This window comes from Anser brachyrhynchus (assembly GCF_964034855.1).
Source record: "Anser brachyrhynchus genome assembly, chromosome: 2".
NCBI lineage: Eukaryota > Metazoa > Chordata > Aves > Anseriformes > Anatidae > Anser > Anser brachyrhynchus.
In genome coordinates, this window is record NC_137695.1 from 135,453,539 (window position 1) to 135,474,079 (window position 20,541).

General features: G+C 38.3%; 2 protein-coding genes across 2 annotated transcripts in view; one reads left to right on the plus strand and one right to left on the minus strand.

Annotated features, from left to right (window-relative positions):
- Positions 1-11,313, plus strand: part of NECAB1 (N-terminal EF-hand calcium binding protein 1) — a 94,415-nt gene extending 83,102 nt beyond the window's left edge. The window contains exon 13 of the mRNA XM_080580751.1: positions 1-11,313. Coding sequence (XP_080436877.1) covers positions 1-68 — 68 coding nt within the window. The 3' untranslated portion in view covers positions 69-11,313.
- PIP4P2 (phosphatidylinositol-4,5-bisphosphate 4-phosphatase 2) overlaps positions 10,592-20,541 on the minus strand; it is a 23,777-nt gene continuing 13,827 nt past the window's right edge. The window contains exons 5-7 of the mRNA XM_080580758.1: positions 19,245-19,297; positions 13,262-13,352; positions 10,592-12,162 (exon numbers count right to left, since the gene is read on the minus strand). Of these exons, the coding sequence (XP_080436884.1) occupies positions 12,019-12,162; positions 13,262-13,352; positions 19,245-19,297 (288 nt within the window). The 3' untranslated portion in view covers positions 10,592-12,018. The remainder of the gene's footprint in view (positions 12,163-13,261; positions 13,353-19,244; positions 19,298-20,541) is intronic.

Sequence of the window (20,541 nt, forward strand, 5' to 3'; positions counted from 1 at the left end):
GCTCTGAGAATCACCTGCACTTCCAGCTTCACAGAGGGGATCCCAGAAGCTACTGGCAGGAGGATTAAAAGGCAGAATGGCCAATGGAACCAGCAGGATCTGCTATGTCGCAGGGGTTTTACATCAGCATCGGGGGCTGCTGCCACACCAGCACTGGTGCTGCACGCTTCTCAGAGTTGCCCCTTTGGTTTTGGGATGCTAACCTTTGCCTCTTTTGAAGGAACTAGCGTGTGGAAGGCACATCTCAGACGCAGAGCTTTATTTTGGTATAATTGCATTGGATAATGTGGAAGAAGATGCTATAGGACTGTTAATCCTTGAGAAGGAAAACTGCTATACTGCTCCTAACAGCTTAACTGCCTTTGTGTATGTAGGAGGATATCCATAGACAAGCAGAAAATATTAAGATACCTATTGTTTGCTTATTTCGTATTTTGTATTAACAAAAGCAGAAGAAAAGGTAGGAAAGATTTGTGGTCCTAAAAATATTCAACTAAGATTGAATGAACGAATGCACGAATGAAAATTCATCCACATTAAAACTATGCATTCATGTTTCTCAGGACTGAGATGATGATAATCTGTTTATGTCACAGATATGGGCAAAAGTAGTTATCAAAATTGTTGACAATTTTACTTTACATGCCAAATAGGAAGTACAATTCCAACATAACTGTTATGCATTCAGATGAGTGTATATATTTATAAGGATAAGAATAACATTCATGAAAATTAATCCTTTGCCTGGAAATCAAATTTGCTTTGTCATCCTAAAATATATTTTTTGTAAAATGGCTAAATGGAAATTACCAAATATTGGAATGGAAGAATTCTGACCTCTTTTAGCTTTTCCTAAATGCAGGGTAGGACTGTTTTATAATGAAACAGAATAAAGTTTCTTACATATATTGCCATTCAAGTTTTAATTTATTTACAAGAGATTAATATTTCTATAGCTTTTAGTTTAGTATCTGTCCTAAGCCAGTTCCCTCTGCTTTTCTAGGTGGTAGAGTATATCTGACAGTAATGACAAACTACCAGACAGCAGCCGGAGTGTAACTTTAGCACTTACTGATCTTCTGCATTACATAATGTCGTCTCTTGTTCTGTGTTTTTCTATGTACATGTGTATTGGAGTTTTAAAAGCACTGTACAGCAGAAGTGCTTTCCAGTCCTTTCTGTCTTTGCACCTGTATTTGTGCTCCAGAATCGCTCATGTGTCGTGTAATATCCAGCAGATACGTGCTAATCTTGGAAAAGGACTGTGAGAACTACTGCAGCACCCTGCAGCCTCTCCCCAGTTCATGCCTCCAACTCCCTCTGGGAGCAGGGCACGGACAAAGCAGGGGGTGAGCCTGTGTCTTGCCTAAAACTGAAACAGTACCGGGGTGCCCTAAGGGAAAATGAATGCTTTGTGGGGCTTGGTGTTCCCTACTGGGGATTACCCAGCTAATAGAAGACAGAAACAGTGCTATTTATGCTGCGACACACTTGTCGTTTACTTATGCTCAATCACCTCAGCTTGCCACTTCAGCATAGCAGTGGACCCATCAAATTTTGGCTGGTAACATAACTTGGGTAGCAGGTTGATCTGGCCAAGTTGTTTTTCTCACCCAGATGCTCTGGGCTTTATCCTGTAGCTTACTGTGCTCTTCTTAAATGCTGACAAAGGCGGGGGAAAGGCAGAGGTCACCAAACAGCAAATACAAACAGGGCACAGGAGCAGACCAGAAACAAAATCATTGTTGATGCTATCAACCAAACAGAGGTTTAATCAAAATCACACCAAAAAAAAGTAAAAGTAGTGCCTAGAAACTTTATTCTGCAACTGAAGCCCTACAACCACCACAAGGATCAAAGTTAATTTGATTTTTTGAATACCCAAGTCTGTTCAGTGTGTAGATTGGAAAAAGTTCTCTGTCTGCAAAACGAACCGCGGAAGTCTTTGACATTACTGAGAATGAGCACGGTATTTTTGTGGTCCCCCAACTGGCACAATCACAAGGATTTTAGACTCATTGCACTAAAATAAGAAGAAATCAAAAAGTCAGATCAAGTTCTCATTTCTAAGGAGGAAATACTGTTTGTTAATCAGTCTGTTCTCTGAGCATACACTCAGAGATTTAAATTGTAAATTTTATCATCTTCTTCCTTTGCCTGCTCTCAAAAATCAAATCAGCATTAGCAACAGTCCGATACACTTAATGCTGCATTAAAAAATACGAGCTATTTCGGGCATAACAGGATTACAAACTGCTCTGTGGTAGTGTGTTGGCTGTCAGGGCTGAAGTTCCTGCTCTTATCACCGCGCTGCTGGCTGGCTGTGGGGCAGTCGGGCTCTTTCTTTGGCTCGGAAATGGGCAGTGTCACACACACTGCAGCACCGCTCCTAGGTCTGCGCGTGACAGCAGCACGGCTTTATCCACAGCCAGTGAAGCGTGACATAAGAATTCTCCACTCCTAACCTGCTCTGTCTTCTTCACACTGAAACCGCAGGGAAATGCAGCAGATCACTTGACAAAGCCTGAATTAGAGGTGGCAATATTCTTTCTGTAATCCATCAGGTGGAAAACTATGGATTAGAAAGCTTTCATTTGCTCCCTTATAAAATGAGATATATGCCAAGCTTTCAGTTTGGATCTCTTTAAATATATATATATATATGTATATTTTCTTCAAGCCAATTGCACTAAATTGTGTGAACTTTCGCTTTAGCTCCAGACCATTTGTAATGTAACTTGAAACAGAAGGGGCTGCACAGTATTTTTTTTTTGTTCTGGTTTTATGAAATTGGTTTGAAAATGACAATATATTTAACAATTACATTTTCTGCATTTTACTTTAAAACAAAGATGAAGAAAAAAAAATTATTCTCACTATTTTTTTTATTTTTTTTTTACTTTGGTAATGTGGTAAAAGCATTCTTGTTAAGCTTCCTCCTATAAGCACAATACCAAAACTATGTTGTGTCTTATGACTGGGCCATTTCTGCCTTTTCAAAATAAATTAGTGTGCTTGTACATCTGAGGCTTTACTATAAATGACAGCTGCTACATTATATTTTTTCTAATTGGGAAGGAAAGCCCATATGTAATGTTTGTGTCTTCTTTTTGCTAACAGTCACAAAACATGCTAATTTGCTGAAAAAAAAATGCACTTTATAAACAAAGCTGCAAGTATTTTGAATAGAAATGCAGATTCTCATTATTTTTTTCTGGAAACCTGCAGCACCTGCTTTGTTCAGCAATATGTTAATAAGATCTCTTTAGTGTTTTTCTAATCAGAATAAAATCAATGGATTTGGGGACAGTTCTCGTGCTAGCCCTGTATAAGACAGTACGTACACAGTGATGCTTACAGGGTGAGTTTCATTAACCTTGCTGGGGCTAGTGAAGAAGGCTGACAGCACACAAACTTAGGAAGAGATTAATGCATTGCAGTGATGAGAACCCTATGGGTTGTGGTTTTTTTTTGTGTGTGAGCCAGATCTCTAGGCAAAATCTAAGCCATTTCATAGCATGCTTTGATTTTTCATTTACCATGCATGCACTTTTAACAATTTTTCTTAACTCTATCCAAGTGTCCAGTTTAGACAATCTAAACACAATATTACATAGAATGGCTTTGTAAAGTGGCATTAAATTATTAAATTTATAATTTAAAAAATGCAAAATTAAGATTGCTCTTGTAGCTCTTGCTCCTCAGTTGTTTTGGCCATTGGGTGGTGGGTTTAACTCCAAAATTTATATTGGCTCCCCCCTTCCTGGGACACACGGGATGTCCTCAGGCACTGTCAAGCTCAGGGCACTTCTGCCAGGAGTTCCCAAGTCCCTCAGTCACATAACACGGTGCTGATGGAGGACTTGTGGTGATCATGAGTACACTTGAATCTCAAGGAGGCCTCTTGCTTCTGCAGGTGTTCCAGCTCTTGTTAGCTGACACCGGGTAGACTGATGCAGACAACGGCGGTTGCAAAGACTAAAGCCCAGCTCGTAGCCCAGGGTCTCTCCATCCTCATCCTTGGCTTTGAAGTCAGGTGGATAGGGATTGGAAGTACTAAAACTTTGGAGGGATGCTGCAACCCTCTACGGACTAGATACTGTGCCAAAAGGCATACAACACACAGAAAAGGAGCCGTCTGCATAAGGCTTGGCTTAAACAGAAATCAATGTTATCAACAAATTATCAAGTATTTCTTCCTCATTTTCCATAGTGTGATTTCCTCTATTCCTGTTCCTTGGCCTGACTCTCACAAATCGTGCTTCCTGCATCTGCTTTTGTATCACTGTCCTCATGCAGGCTACTTCTTCATTCTGGCTCTCCTTGTTATTTCTTTTCTTCCTTCTTGTTGTCAATGAGATAGTCCACAGCACTGGAGGAGGCACTCTTTTCCTTCTCTCAGGTATGGGAGGAAGAGGAGTTACAGAAAGCCTTCTGTATTTCTTGTATCTCTGGAATGAAGGCACTGATTTGACCGATTCAGAGGAAGCAGGAGTTGTCCAGTACAAAACACATTTCCTGAGATTTCAGCTGGCATCTTCTAACAAGCATCTACTGAGAACACAAGGGAAATTTTTCAGTCTTGTAACTCAGCCGTATTTCAGCACACGTTCTCAGGAGAGTTGAAAACATGCTGGACAGAATGCCAACTAATCTTGTGAAACTGTTTCAACATATCGGGTAGGGATAGCTGGAATTTTCTGGCTCCGTTGTCTTATTTAAGCATAAACAAATAGAGAGTTTTCACCCTGCTCACATTCCTGGAAAAACCTGCACTATTTAAACTGAAACTGCACAGAAAATATGCCTGAGACAGACACCTGTGATGGATTTATTTTTATTTTTTTTTAACTAAAAGGTTAATGTTTGATATTGCAAGCATCAGATCAGAAATAAAACACAGGTAAATCTTAGAGAAAGAAAAAAGTTAAATATAATTTTGTAAAGCACACTTTCCAGTTCATTGGCCTTCCCATCAAAATAACAATAGTGTGCATTTGTGTTAAAGGGTACAGGACCATTTTCTGCCTTCTAAATAGCAAAGGCACACAAACTGCCAACAGCACTGCAGGCTCTTACAGCCCTCTTCAGCACAGATTAGGGCCGGCTGAGTAATTTTTTGACGGGGAAAAAATTCAGAGAATGCCAGTTTAGCAAACTCAGATTTCTGAAGGGCAGACTCCTACGGTGATTGCATTTCCAGTGAAACACAGACCCAGACCCCACTGGAAAAGCTGCGTGCTCTCTGTTGGCTCACCTGGGGGGCGTTTGGGGTGCCTTTCCATGCAGCCTGCTCAGGGTAAGAGGCTCCAAGCTTGCAGAGCTTCTCAGGAGGTGCATGATACCTTTCAGACTGATATTCGATAGAAATTCTATTTGAGATTCATTCCTTCAAGGTGCTTTATGTTTTATGTCTTTGAATACAGGCATCCCTTAATTAGACAAAAATTCAAAGTATTTCAAGAGTTTGAGACTGGTAGATTTTACATACAGTAGTATCAGTTACAGATATAAAATTGAAAATGATACAAAAAATATGAAAATCTCATTACAAAAAAAATTCGAAATAATATTAAATAGGAAAATTTGAGGGGCAAAGAGCATAAGATCAAATTCTCTGCTTATTTTCTATTTAGGTAACTACATTAATTTCCTTAATAAAGGTTTGAAAACATAGCTAGAAGGACATTACATGTATAAGAGACTTCATTAAATACCAGAGAAAATTTAAAGATGTTGCTTTGGAAATACTAGAAATTCAGCCTGGTCTTACTATGAAGGTAACGTGCTGCATGTCTTCAGGCCAGGACCCCTGAGCCTAACAGCAACTTCTTTCTCACAGAGCATCTACTCCAGTCAGTCTTGAAAATCCATCAGCCACATCATTTTTCCAAGTACATATTCCAAGGGAAATAAACAGCATGCCCTCTGAGGTGTTTTTCTAACCCCAGGCCTCTGTCCCTGCCCCAGTTTTTTTTAAACACTAAGAAACATGCTCAACTTTAAGCAAGCTGGAACACCAATCATTTCATTACAAATTGATAGAAAGCTATACAAAGAGCTATTATTATGTTTATTCTGAAATAAATCGTTGTTTCTCCATAAAGAGATGCACTTTTATTGAATAAAACCATAATATGCAACTGTCCTTACGAACCCATGCTTCTTATCCAGTTTTGTCTTTCAGCCATTGTTTATAGTTAGCATTCTTAATAAAGCCACTGGATAATCGTTTTACTAAATCATTGCAACAACATCTGATCCATCATCCAGATCAGCAGTTTCCAACCCATTACGCTGTCAAGTGCTGCTACGTTTGTTCACGAGATTTAGCTGAACGCACTTCTTGCTAATAATCTGTTAAAAAGGAACCCTAAAAACAGCTGTGCAGGCCCAGACCAAGGATCTGTTTAGCCCAAATGTCCTTTTTTTTCCAAAAGCAGCCAACTGAGAATGCCTGCAGATGAATAAAAAGCAGACAGTGACAGGGGGATACCTCCCTAGCAGACCTTTCTAGCTTCCAGTGAAGTGTAACACGACAAGCCGCGAGCTAATCAGGCTAACAAATAACATCATTGTTCCCCAAAAAAAGCCCCTTTGTGATTAAAGCTGTAAGGAACTGAGTCTAGATATTCTTCCGTGGTGGCTCAAATAACCATAACAAAATCTTGCAAGTAATTTCAATTGGATTAAATTCCTCTCTCCCCTCTCCTTCGTGACCTCCAGCCTTTTGTTCCTTCATCTTCAAGCAATCAACTGCACGTCAACTGCGCCAACAAAATCACGGAAAGTAATCTGAATCGAGGTGGTTTCAAAGTTATTTTCTACTAAGCTTTTTCCTCCGGTGATGTTCTTAAAGTGCAATCGCTGACAGCCCTCTGACAGTACAGCACTGCTGCTGAACCACAGCACGGGGACAGACAACAGTGAAGGGCTAAGGAATGGGGACAGTTTCATCTGACCTGGCTAAGACAAATTTATTTTTAACTTTATTAGAAAGAAAAGAAACCTTGGTATTGAGAGGGCTTAACGAGCATCCAGCTTTAGAAAGTTATGCAGTATACCAAATGCCATGGTTACAGTTTTCTATTGCAAAGAGAAGAGCAGTTCTCATTTCTTCAAGACTGATTTTTTTTTATTTTTTTGGGGCGGAAAGAGAAACCTCAGACACTGCCATTACAAACCAAAATCACACAAAGAAAATAAGCAGGAAGACAGGCTAGGTTAACTGAAATATTTGAAATCTCAGAAAAGCAAACAACTTGCTCCACAAGTGAGTGAACCAATTGAGTTTGCTTTCAATACAAACTCACGTTTTCTTTCCTATAGTGTTACCCTTTGTAGTCCCCAATGCCACCCCACTGCAGTCCCTGAGCTGTGCTATCGCCCAGCTGATGCCAGTTGATTACCTGGGCCACAAGGCAAAGGGCCCTTCACTGGCCTGCCCTCCAGCACAGGCACTGAGCTGTGGCTCTCTTCTGTGAAGCTCTTGTTTTGCACACTTTAATTCTTCTATGATTGAAATAAGAAGGATTTTAGATGTTATGACAGAGTACTGATGAGCAAATACAGTCAATCTCTATTTTTTTTGGCCAAAAATGCAAACCAGCAAAGTAAATTTGATGTTTCACATTTTTTTCAGGAAAAAAAAAAAAGAAAAAAAAGGTTAATGCAAATCAAACAGTCATTACTTGTCATTCTCTGATCTCCACATTTTTCACATGCAAAAATCAGAAAATGAAATCCTCAGTGACTTTCAACAACTCTGGGAAAGAAAGTTTTCATGCATTAAAAAAATAGAGCTTGGGCTTTGTTTTATTGCTTTTTATTTAATTCCTGATATGATCTAAGGGGAAAATACTGTTTCACTGTTAGGGTGATAAGTTGATAAGGAGACCTTCACAGAGAAAAAGACTGTACAGGTTGATCACAGCAAGAAAAGCACTGCATCAATCTGGCCCTCTGGAACTTGGTTCCAGATCTGAGGGTCTTGGTCGAAAGTGCTTTATTTTCATGATGACCTAAGGTGTATAAAAAAAAAAAAAAAATACACTTCTAATTATATTTAATGCATCTAGAGCATCTAGAATTTAATCTAATAATTGATTCAAAACTTACAAGTCAGTGGTTTAGGCATCAGAAGCTACCAGAAGTACCTCAGAACTAATGGGATGGGGAACAAGGCTATGAGAGGTGTGACTTTCCCTCTCCCGGTACAATTAAGCACATCGATCCCATTCCTAATGGGCACTGCTATAACTTCATGGCTGCCTCGCAACAGCATTTTAACTTTCCTTACTGTAAGAATGTTTTGCCTAAGGTTCTAGTCTAACTTAAGACTCCTTTTCAATCTATGTCATTTCTTTTCCGTGTCCACTTTTTATCCCGATTGTGTGTTGCAGCCTTGTCTTTATTTGAATGTTCCCTTGTAAAAAGCATGAGGAGGCTGAGAAGACCGGTATCTCCAGTTATCCTTTTCAGTTTTCCATATTAGAAGCAATCAATTGTTATCTTACTTGAAATGCATCATCCCAAACTGGAGATAGCGATTCAGGTAGGGCTTTTGTAACACATCAGAGAAGCAGAAATATGTTTCATCGCCTGGTCTGTGCTCCCATCCCACTGTCATGCTGGTGAAGGCATTTTAGAAAGCATTCCTTCCTTGCTATGGAATTTTGCAGTGGAATTTATTTATTTGTACTTTCCTCTCAATTTAAGAATTTGACTTTGAATCCAGCTGGTCAACTTGCTTTCAGTTTGTATTGGCTTTTTATCATGAATGAAACACATGATGTGAAGAACATACAAACCATACAAGACCATTAAGTATTTCTAAGTGGCAAACACGTGCCAACTACCTCCCCCCAGTTTGATAATTTTGAATAATTTTACTGCTATATTTCACAAACTGGCTTAGAAGAACATTTCACAAATATTTTTAGAAGCCTTGCTGATGATTAGAGGGCATATTGCATTCAGTGCAGTATTTTTGCCCTGCCTTGAAAGGCAGTTAGCTTGATCTAACACAACAACTCATCTTTGCTGCTACTCACGTATTTATTTTTTCAAGTCCATATAGTTAGTTACAGGGATTTTCTAACATTTGGTATTAAGCTGCTACCTTGTCTTTCCCTCTGTGTGTGAAGACACACACTGTTTGAAAGACCACAAAAAAAGTAAATATTGCTCATCACCCAGTTTCCAACAATAATGGCTCCAAGGTTGTTTCAGCACCTTCTCTAAGCACTTCATAATGAATTTCTTATCTGGCTGATTTGAAACCTTTATCTCCTTTTCAACATGCTACTGATGTCAAAGATCTCCTGATAATCAAAAAAGCAAATGCTTTCAGAAATGCTTTCTTCTAATCTTTATTTTTAAAGTGAGATATATCACTATTGATGAGGGATTCAAACAAAACCATTAAGATGCTCATAGTGGGTTCATAATTAGAAAATAGGGTTTTTAAGGTCTGAACAGTTTTTAATCAGTTTGTATAAAAAATCTTGGGTGGGAAGGAGGGGAAGGAGAGTAACAAAAAGGTGAAAGATAAAACCTGAAAGCACAGGAGCCCTTCACTGTGAGTTCAGAAAGCCAATTCCCCTACCCAATACAAAATAATACATCCCAGAAGAGACCATTAAGATTCAACAAAATAAACTAGTGATTAAAAACAAACCTTCAACTTCTTCAGGAAGGACAGGACAGGATCCTTTAAGTTTAAAGCTTAGAGGAAAGTTTAATGGACTGAGATGTAATCTGGCACAGAAGACAAGGACTGTCTGCAAACAAGCCTGCTCCACAAGTTACCAAGAACTGGAATAGATCACAGTTCCTTTGATTTCTATATTACCTTTTTTATGTGTTTAAAAATCATGACTTTTCTGTACCAAAAAATGGTTGAAATGTAATGACAATGTTTTACATTTTTATAGAACTAACTACAATGGTTTACTCTGCAAAAGGAAACAGTAGTAAGAACTTTGTCTGCATCGAGAGAATAGCACAAAGAGAAATTATGCTGTCCATGTATCTTCCCTTCCACTCAAAATGGATGAGAAGAAAAAGGAAAAGCATGAGCTAGGAAATAAAGTACAGGTTAAAAGAGGGGAGAAAAAAGTACAAGTTTCTTGATTGATTAATCTAACATAGCCAGCTTTTTTTTTTTTTTTTTTAACCTCTTAAATTACAAAAGCAGTGGATGATTTTCTGTACAGCCCCAATCTACTCTTTTTCAGGATGTAGTGTGCAGGTAGTATTCTGAAATACAAAACAACAAGAAAAAAAGTATTCAAAGGTTTAAGATGCAAAGGAGCACAGTGATCCACAGACTACATCACCATATTCCCCTCAATAAGCCATTGACTAAGGAGAACCTTGCTAACCTCAACACTGGTCTCATCCCTTATTTATTTTCTCCAAATTCTACCAAAACCATCAGCAAGACAGCAGCTTGTTCACGTTCCTGAAGCTGCCATTTGGAAAAAAGGCAAAGCTCACTCCTGTTGCACAGTATCTATGTTGTTTCTACATATTATTAATGAATTCTTCCACTTCTGTATTTTTGTTTATAAATAACAAAATATATTAAGTTTGAATAATAATCTTTATTTCTTTATTAGTTTATTTGTAAAAGGTACAATGTAATCCTGAGCTACTGCTTTTATACATTTAGCATCATACAAAGACAGATCATTTACAGTTTGATCATTTACATTTATTGTGCTCCAAAATCCGTATCTGAATAGCATTTTGTCCTCGGAGAAACACAGATAATTTAAATTACATGTATCCCTGAAACATCCACATTAATTTACTCATCCAACCCCATTATCTAAATTACTACAGTCTAAATTACTCAGGACATTCCTTCTGAATTTAGCAAAAACTTGTTTAAAACTGTAAAGATGAGCAGTGCAAGAACTGGTCCCTCAATCCTTTGTGAATACATCATTAGAAAAAGCTTTCTGTTTCCGTATTCTCTTATTAAGTCAGTGCTAAATTGACTAGATGTACTTTGACTTACTTTGGAATGATCCAAGTAATGCTCATTTTCTTACTACAGCAGTAAATGTGAATTTACAGTGTCTCCCTTTGCAGTGACCAGTGCGTAACTCTCCCAAACAGGGAAAATCTGACATGATCAAAGGAAAGTAAGAGGCAACCCATCACCACCTTATAGTCACCTACGTGACACTGAAGTATTTCTAAACAAGTCATATGAAATGCTTCCCTTAGACCCTGTAAAGGAACTTGCACAAGTAACTGGAGTTCCATAATCCGAGCATGGCTTTTAGGATTTGCCAGTTAAACCATAAAAACAAAAACCCACCGAAGTCCCAGGATCCTTGAGAAGAAAGCATTTATCCTAACCGAAATCCAACCCTGGGTAAGTGGAAATTTAATTGGACTACCAAAAGAGCATCTCTTTACCTGAAAATCTCAAAGCATACAGTGTTTACAAATGTCTCTCTAGCAACAGTGTCACAGTCTTTTGAAGTACACTCGTAACTTTCATTTCCTGAATAAGGTCACTATGATCTTAGGCAAAAGATACAGTAAGCAGTTCAAGCAAAATGCTTATTGCTTAGGTTTTAAAGCAAGCCACTTTAATGTAATTTTAGTTAAAATGTTAAGTACAAATGTGAAGCTACTGTAGAAACACTTATAAACACTCTCGCTTTTGAATTCTTACTGATCATCTAGAAAAATGGCAGACTGATTTTAACATAACAAAAGAAATGTAAAACTTAATACTGTCTGTTGAAATAAAATTCAACACCTATAAAGACAGAGTTATGAACATGTAAACACAGCTTTAGTATTCAGAGCTAGGGAATCTAGCAGCAAAACAAACTAGTTGCATATTATGTAGTGCAATGAACATTTGTTCTTAGAGACCCCCAGTCTTAGAACTACTTTGAACAGAATGGAATCCTTACAGGAAAGATTTAAAAGTGTCCAAGATGTAATATCCAGAATTACTAGATGCTCATCTGCTATAATCTAACAATTTCTCTATGCAAGACTGTGCTCTGGATAACTGACTTTTATGGCTCCCCAGTAGCAGGCTCGAATGAGGCAGATTAAACCTAAGAGATAAGCAATAGCCCAAGAAACATACGTTGCATGAAATCGCCTGGCGAAATCTTGCGTACCAACCTGAAAAAAAAAGAGAAAATAAACAGTGTGAAACACAGCACTGCCTGCTCTTCAGGGAAGAAGCTGTATTAAGAAGTATTTCAGCATCTTTTTCACTTTGTTAAGGATCAATCAAATATTTTATTAGCTCAATTTTACGGTCATAAAATTGGATCGTGATCATGAGCTTGGAACGGACATCAGGAGGTCTCTAGTCCAACTTCTTGATCAAAGCAGGGTCAGCCAAATTGCTCAGTGTTCTAATTTGGTTGGGTCCCAAAAATTTCCAAGGATGGAGACTGCACAAGCCAAGCCTCTTGGGCATACCTCATGATGAAACATTTTGATCAAATTCAGGAAGGTTGTCAAAAAAATAATCTGTCTCTATTTCTGGGTGCAACTGTTTTTAGTAGGAAAAAAAATGGAAAAATCCTTCAAAACTCATTTAAGCTCACACACATAAGTTATTTAGGTTGTAACACAAGTTAGAGGTATAGTGACAATCACACATGAGTCCAACTACTGGCATTTCTCAATATTTATTTTTATGATTGCGGGGTAAAAAGTTGGCTCTAGTTATCACTACCAGATACTTCAGCATGAAGTAAACCAGACAATCTTCTGAGTAACAGAATAATAGCAATGTGAGTCCTTGAGTTTGTAAATAGCTTATTATCAGCTTTTACTCCTTAGAAACATGTGTTTTCCTTTATAATTTGTACAAGTTCCAACTCTTTTGGAGTCCCATTCCCCTCCACTGCAGGAAGACTTATATTTCTGGCTATGCAGCAATATGTATTTCTGGAAACCTAGAAGTTTTGAGAGCCCTAGCGAGAGCAAGATGTTCTGGTATTTCTAAGAAGAAGTAAAAACTATTCTTCACAGAAAGATGAAAACTCAAATTTACCACCAGACAGAAAAGAATCTCAAAATGAGTGAAGATCTTTTAGGAACATTTCATTTTTCTAGCTAACTCAGATGATTAAGTCCATGGTTTTAACAGAGATGACAAAAATACACAAGTTTAAGAGGTTTTGCCTAAATGCTGGGGGATAGAAGAGGCAGTCAGTCCAGGGAGCTCCTCTGCACTATTGCAAGTATAAAACAGGACATCACTCACAGTTAATCCAACTCCAATGAAGATGCATATCATTCCGATTGTAATATATGCACAGCAACGTCTCCGAGGCAGTGCACTTCCAACAGAAGAACTGTTAGAAAATAAATGGTACTTTAAATTCAAAGAGAACCACACAAAAGTATCATCAGTCTAAATGGGGGGGAGGAGGGGAGAGAATGGTAATACATATACACCATTTTGAATTGAAGAGAAATTCTACAAGTATACCAAACAGTGAAGGAGAGTCCACGTTTGTTTAAAGGGGCACTATAGATGAAGGGGGACAAAAAAAAAAAAAATCTCAATATTTAGATACTTGCAACAAAGAGTAGTAACACACCTATGGTTTGTGTGCATCCACATCTAGGATTCACAGTGCACCCAGGTAAGAATCTTGAGTAGCCTTTGGACTGCAAAACCCAAGTTTGCTTTGAAGCTTCAGTGTGGGTTCTAAGACATCTTTTAGTCTTTTAATTCACCAATACACGTTTCTAATACATCCACTGCATCTAAGTACCAGGAAATGAGTTCTGATGCCCCAAATTGTCTTAACAGTAACAATCTGCACAATTTATTTACTGGAATATTTCACTCAGTATTGTGAATTGGCTAAATGCTACTCCATTTCTTGAATAGTAAAAACACAAACAACAACCTTCCCCCCAAAATGTTTTAGTCAGAAACATGAGAAAAAACTTCTCATGTTCAGCATGAGAAATTCCTCAGACATTTAAGTCAGTTTTAGTAACTACAAAAATCTGACAAGTTATTTTTGCTTCCCAATTTTCTTTTAGAGTTCTGCTGCAAGCTGAATTAGCTGTGCAAATCACTGCTGGCAACCAAGGTAAATAAATCCCTTGGAAGTTCTGTCACTCATCATCTAGGCTATAAACTCCAAGACAGACAGCAGTCTCTGCCTGCTGCATTAAACAAACTACTACAGCGCTTCAGCTAAACTGAATATAAAATGCTAATAAAACGTTAGATTTTTCGCTACAGGTTAGAAAGTTTTGGCTAGAAGCTCAGTATTGGCTGACTTAAGGTTTATTTGTCAAGCATTTCCAATCACGTACAGCTATACTAATGAGGAACATTACTTGATTCCATTGAAATACAGAGAACTGAAAGAGCCAAAGAGGTCGAGATGCTTTCATGAAACATTTACCATCTGTCTTAGGGGTAGTTTCAAAGCATCCTGAAGCACGTTATCATTAAAGTACTTGCTCCCACTCTGGGAGATCGGCATGCCTTTGGAAATACTGGGATTCTTGTACTGTGTGCAAAGATGCAAGAGAAAGTCATTTTCATCCCATGATGGTTCAACATATTTGAGATAAACACGTAACAGAAGAAAGCCCTGCCGGACTAAAGTAGCGCATCTATCATATGACTGACCAAATTTCTGGCTCCAGTTACTTAACCACATAGTAAGGCCTCATATGCTTTGCATGTGACTAGAATTTTTTAAGCATTCACCTTAGAAAGCCTTCAAATAGATTGGCTTAAGCAGCTTTACTCCAATATTATTCCCTACAAGGAATTTCTAAAATGCCCCAGGAAAAAAAAAAAGTCCTCAAACTAGCGTGCACAGGTTGAGCTTCATCTTGTCAGGCAAGGGTTGTATATAGGTACTGCTATTTCCCCAAATGGAAATTCCCTCACCCTTATCACTGGTTAATGGTCACTATCAGCAATACTTCTACAGCCATTCTAGAGGAGGAATGTGTTGTCTAACTCCAAGTTACTGAAGGAAAACTAAACTGAACAGAAGCTGTGTAAAAGGGAAGGTAGGGAGTCGAGTCTGTAAAAATTGAGTTGATGAGCACTGAGCTTGCCAAACTGATCGTAGGTTCCTTCCTCCTGCAGAACTTGCCAGCTCTATACTCAAAATTATTTCCATTACAGAGCTGGATAACTTAAAATCAGTAGTTCCTCGCCAGCAAGCTGGTAGAAATGTCATCCTTAACACACCTAAAATATGCATGATATTTAGTGCACTCCATATTTCACTGGAAAAGTTCATTTTGGGAAAGAAACCTTCACTTTCAGAGCTGTCTGACTTAGGATCCTGTTTTTGTAATCATAGTAGTGAAGGTGCCATGTTTATTTTCCATTCATATTTCTCTCAAGCTCTGCCCCCTACTACCCATAAAAAAAGTCGGGGGAGAAATGTCCTCAAGTGATGGAGGAAAAGTAAAAAGTCTTTCTTTAATTTTAACATGCATGTTTTTCCCTCCTACAGAAAGTAAAGTTGAAATACAAATAATAAATTTCTAACATCGCATAACAAGCATGGGAATATTCAGCAATCCTGATAAATCAGAATTTATTTTTCAGTGATACTAGCCACTGGGCCACTCTAAATATTGAGGTTTCATTCTACCTACCCCAAATTAGACACACAATCATACAAACTAATTTTAATAAAGAAAAATGAACCATATCCCAAAACATACGAAATGCACTAGGTTTGACAATCAACTTCAGAAATAATAAAACTAGGGTCAAAGAACATTTTTCAATAGCAGAAGCTGTTTTCATTGTGTGACTAACGAGGGTGAAGACACTACAAAGCCAATGAGAAGGCAGCAGTCCACCTGCCCAGAGAAGCTGTGGATGCCCCATCCCTGGAGGTGCTCAAGGCCAGGCTGGATGGGGCTTTGGGCAACCTGGTCTGGTGGGAGGTGTCCCTGCCCATGGCAGGGGGGTGGAACTGGGTGGGCTTCAAGATCCCTTCCAACCCAAACCATTTTGTTAATCTAAAATCCTGTCTTACCAAGCTACTGCTTAGTAAGCAAAGGCACCTGCAGACCTTCAGGCAGCAGTAGCAGGTACAGAAGAGACACCAAAGCCAATTAAGCATCAGGTGGTAGTAAGTGGAAAACCACAAGGGACAGAGTCTATTAAAGGAGTGGCCCAGAAAAGGACAGAGGGCCTCTTTATGTTCCAAATAATAGGAGTTATTACCATGATTTCAGAAGTGCCTTTAGGAGTGTTTTTAAGAGGAAAAATCAAAATGACACTATTATGAACGTGAAAAGCACTGCTGGAACTAGAGGCTGCAATAATGCCAGAATCCCAACCTCTCTCTTGCTTAAAGGTCCTACGGGTTTTATGGGGGCAAAAAATAGTAAATTAATTTGGGTTCCTTTCCTGGGGGGAGGTGGGAGAACAGGCTGACAAAAAAAAAAAATGGTATTTTGAAACACACAACACTACAACAGTGAAAGAAACTGTTTAGCCCCCTGTTCTCAGGTCATTGTCTATACAATAAAATAAAAACCTATTGCAACAACTTCCTCAGTAACTACATTTGTTTGTCCTGATGCAGTAAATAACGTGCATGTTGCTATGACCTCCACAAACACCTCACTCACATTGGCATGAGCAGCTTTGTAATCCATCTCCAAAAAGATTTGGTCGGTTACCAGAAAAGTGATTTTAGCCTGCATCACAGCTCATTTCCTGTATTTCCTAACAAGTGTTTTTTTTTTCTTTCCTTTTTTTTTTTTCTTCCCTTTTCAAAAGTGATTTTTACATGTAGGAAAGAGGACAGAAAATAAAATAAATAAATTTGGGACCACAATGGTGGCAGGTAGAACAACCAGGCCTGAAAGGATTTTCTGTTTAATTTATGTACTCTGAGCTGCAACCATTTCATTTTCTCTGAATGTTGTTCATTACTGACCTTCTTGCAAAATAAATCTTGAGTATCCCTACAATTTTACAAGGTATTCTTGGTGTTAAGATCTAGTTTGCATCAGCCAGATAGGTGGTCACAAACGAGCCATTTGCAGAGATTCACTGCAGTTTAAGTTTGTGGAAAAAGTCACAAAAAGTATTTGAGAATTTCAATCTCAACAGATGTCTTCTTGAAAGCCTTACTGTTGCAGTACTTGAGGTGTCTTTTGTTTCAATCTATATTATCCTTTTTTAAGTGACAATCACCAACTGCTTCAACAGAAGAAACGAACACTTTTGCATCCGACCTGTCAGCTACTAATGAAGAAAGTTTTGCACTAGCTGGCAATACCCCAGGTTCCCTTCTGTGTACCTGGCTACAGATACAGCAACCTCAGACAAAGGGCTGAGAGAAAGCAGCAGGTCGCTGCGGTTGTTTATTCCATCACCGCGGCTCAAAGTTCTGCCTCACCTACGCTGTGCCCTAAATCCATGCATTAGAAGCGTTTATGCTGCTGGAAGTGCAGAACTCCTGGCCATCACATCGCAAAGGCAGGAAGACACCAAGCAATCCATTCAAAGTTAAATTATAGTATTTACTGATTTGTATCCTCAGCTCATAGAAATGGTTATTTGTTAAAATCTGTTTTGTGTTCTGCAACTCAGCTGCTGCTTAAGATGTCACTTTCCCAGGCTGCATTGCAGAGAGAGTCCAGTTTTATTACATACACACAGCATGCTTTGCACTTTGAAGACAAAATGCTAAGGGATCTTTGACTCCATTTATTTTTTAAAATACAAGTAATATAAATCAACAGCAGGCAGGCCAAAAGATCACATGGTATAACTTTTGGGAGGAGGAAAAGAAAAAGAAAACTTCCGAACAGCAACAGCCCAAGAAGTTAAACAGCAAGTCAATTATTCTGTACTTAAGGACAGTCTAAAAAGAAAGATGGCATGAGGTTAGCTCTCAAGTGTTAAGTGATAAGAAAATAAAACATTAACTGCAACTAGTTTCAAAACAAACAAACAAACCCCACAAAACATCAGCCCTTCCCCCAGCCCTGAAAAGGAAAAAAATGAATGTGACTGCAGCCAGTAAAAACAAACAAAAAAACTGCAAAGCAATATCTCACCAAGATCCTGAGTTTATTTGACCTCAGCAAACTCAAACACATCCACTGTTCCGTACCCAATCACTTGCACTCCTGAAGTTACACATACCACTACAATGACTTCTCTATCAAATACTCTGCTAAAAGATTTTTATCACTTCTGAAGGCCAAGCTATGCCAACAGCTCAAGTACATTTATTCTAAGCCTCCTGTTTCCTAAGGGACCTGCTAGTTTTCCTGTAACACACAACTGCAGTTCTCTGTTCCCAATATATAAAGCATTTGCTCCTTTAACTGGAACTTGCACTTCCCTATCAAAGGAAGGCAAGTTTGTAAATTAATCAGCAGGACAAGCAAGCCTCTGAAGTAAGATTTTTAAGTTGTATTCCACACACTCTGGTTGACATTCCATACAAATCTGAAGTATGTTGGTGCTGTAACTTTTAAATTCAACATTATTTCAACCTAATAATCCAATAATCTGTATATGCCAATCCAATAATGCCATCCTCTCCTAAAAATGGCAAAACAAATCTTCAGAACAAAAAGAAAAAAGAAAAAAACAAAAGCCAAATGAAAACAAGCCATTTTATAGCTCTCATCTTCTAATTTTTCTCTGACAAGGAATACTTCCCTCTTACTGAAGTAATAGCAAAAGAGTAGACGAGTCGCTCCAGTTTATAAATATTAAACTAGCAAACTTAGTAAGATGCTTAACATAAGGTAGTTGTTGAGTTTATGAAATCAGTAAAACCTCTTTGAAATTGACATGCTTATTTCCTTTCAGTCATTCACAATAGGACAATTTAAATTCTACTTCAGACATGTTACCTGATTAACTGCATGAAGGAGTTTGAAATGAAAATTTCAAGGATGTAAGAAAAATATTCCTAGCCGCCGTTAATTTTAGCAACCCATTTCTGTCTATTGTTAGCAGCTTATTTTTGTCTCTGACAATTCAACCAGAGCACTTTAATAAACCCAGGTTGGATTTGTCAAAAGTTACCGACTCATACATACAGTGGAAAATTCATGTGCACATAACATGCTCTTTAGCCCTGAAATTCAGATGAACATGGCAAAAATAACGACCATGGCAAACAGATTTTACTCCAAAGACTTCTATGGAAGAAACTGGTAACTTATTTTAAAGTTAGATTGTGTAATCTTGCTTTCGTAAAACTTACATTTTTTTGCAGTGCGGGCATTTTGCTAGCGTGTTAAACCTCAGTTCCATCCACTGTAAAAAGAAAAAATAAAAAGGTTGAAAAACTGGCCTGAGAAAATGTTTGTTGTACTTCATGTTAAACGTCACTGTGAAAACATTTTTGCTTCTCAGGCTTTCCTTGACTTGTTTCTTGCTTTCTTCCGTAAATGGGGTGCCCTTTTGTCACTGGCAACATAGGATTAGGATTTCCATGCGAAAATTTCCCATGACTTGTCTTAGCATTACAAGATTCACTTGACGTAATGTGGTTTCAGCCACAGGCACAGTATGGGCAACATAACATTAATACAGTTTTTTTCCCCTCGTACTTCCAAGTCTATGAACATCCCCTGAATCAAAATAAATGTGTTTTCTTTGGCATAATTACCGATAAATGCATTTTCCCATCTTTCCCCAACCCTTGCATCACTTGGGAAGGCTGAGTTAAACATTCAAAGATTAAAGAACAAGGACACCTATTTTCTAAAATACAAGTTTTACACAAATAAAATAAAGAATGCTATTGGCTACTTAGCTAACATTTCAAAAAGGTGATACATAAAACCATGCACAGTATAGTCACAACCATCCATGAACAGACTAAAGTCTCTCTGGGAACAGCCTCAGCAGAAGTAACACCTAGCACTACCTCCACCAAAGGTTGCAATCATGTACCTGTTCAAAAACAGCAGCATTTCTTACACTGCCTTCTGTGGTAATACGAGTATTAAGCAGGCATTTCAAAGATGTTTGCCTTGAACAAGGGTATAACACCATCGCTCTTCACTCTGTAAGTAGTTATAGGGTAATTGCAGCTCTTCCCTGCTGCCTTTCCCAACTGGAGGTAGTTAGCACAGTTTCCTTGTTAAGCATAATTCTCCCCTCCCCTCATAATTCATGCAAGAGTCACACTGCAAATTACTAGCACCTAGAAGCTACTGCCCAGGATACTAATGCCTCCATTCAGATCCTCCTTATCTCTGTGAGAAATCAGAAGTCAGTCCACTGAAGCAAATTGTATTATTTTAACTACTACAAACACAAATCAAAATCAGAGCCCATACATACAGGCCACAGAGAACATGGGACCTAGCTACGCCACAGCACCGAGAACAAATTTATGATCTTCTATGCAAGCAAACAGAGGATGTGGCCTGTAATGCCTAGCCGTACTAGTAGTTTTTTCTGTGAGCAAGGATCTGGTTCATAATGCTTACTGTACATTTTTCCTGCCTCTGTCCCTCAGTTTTATTTAATTCTAATGGGGAAAGTTCTCC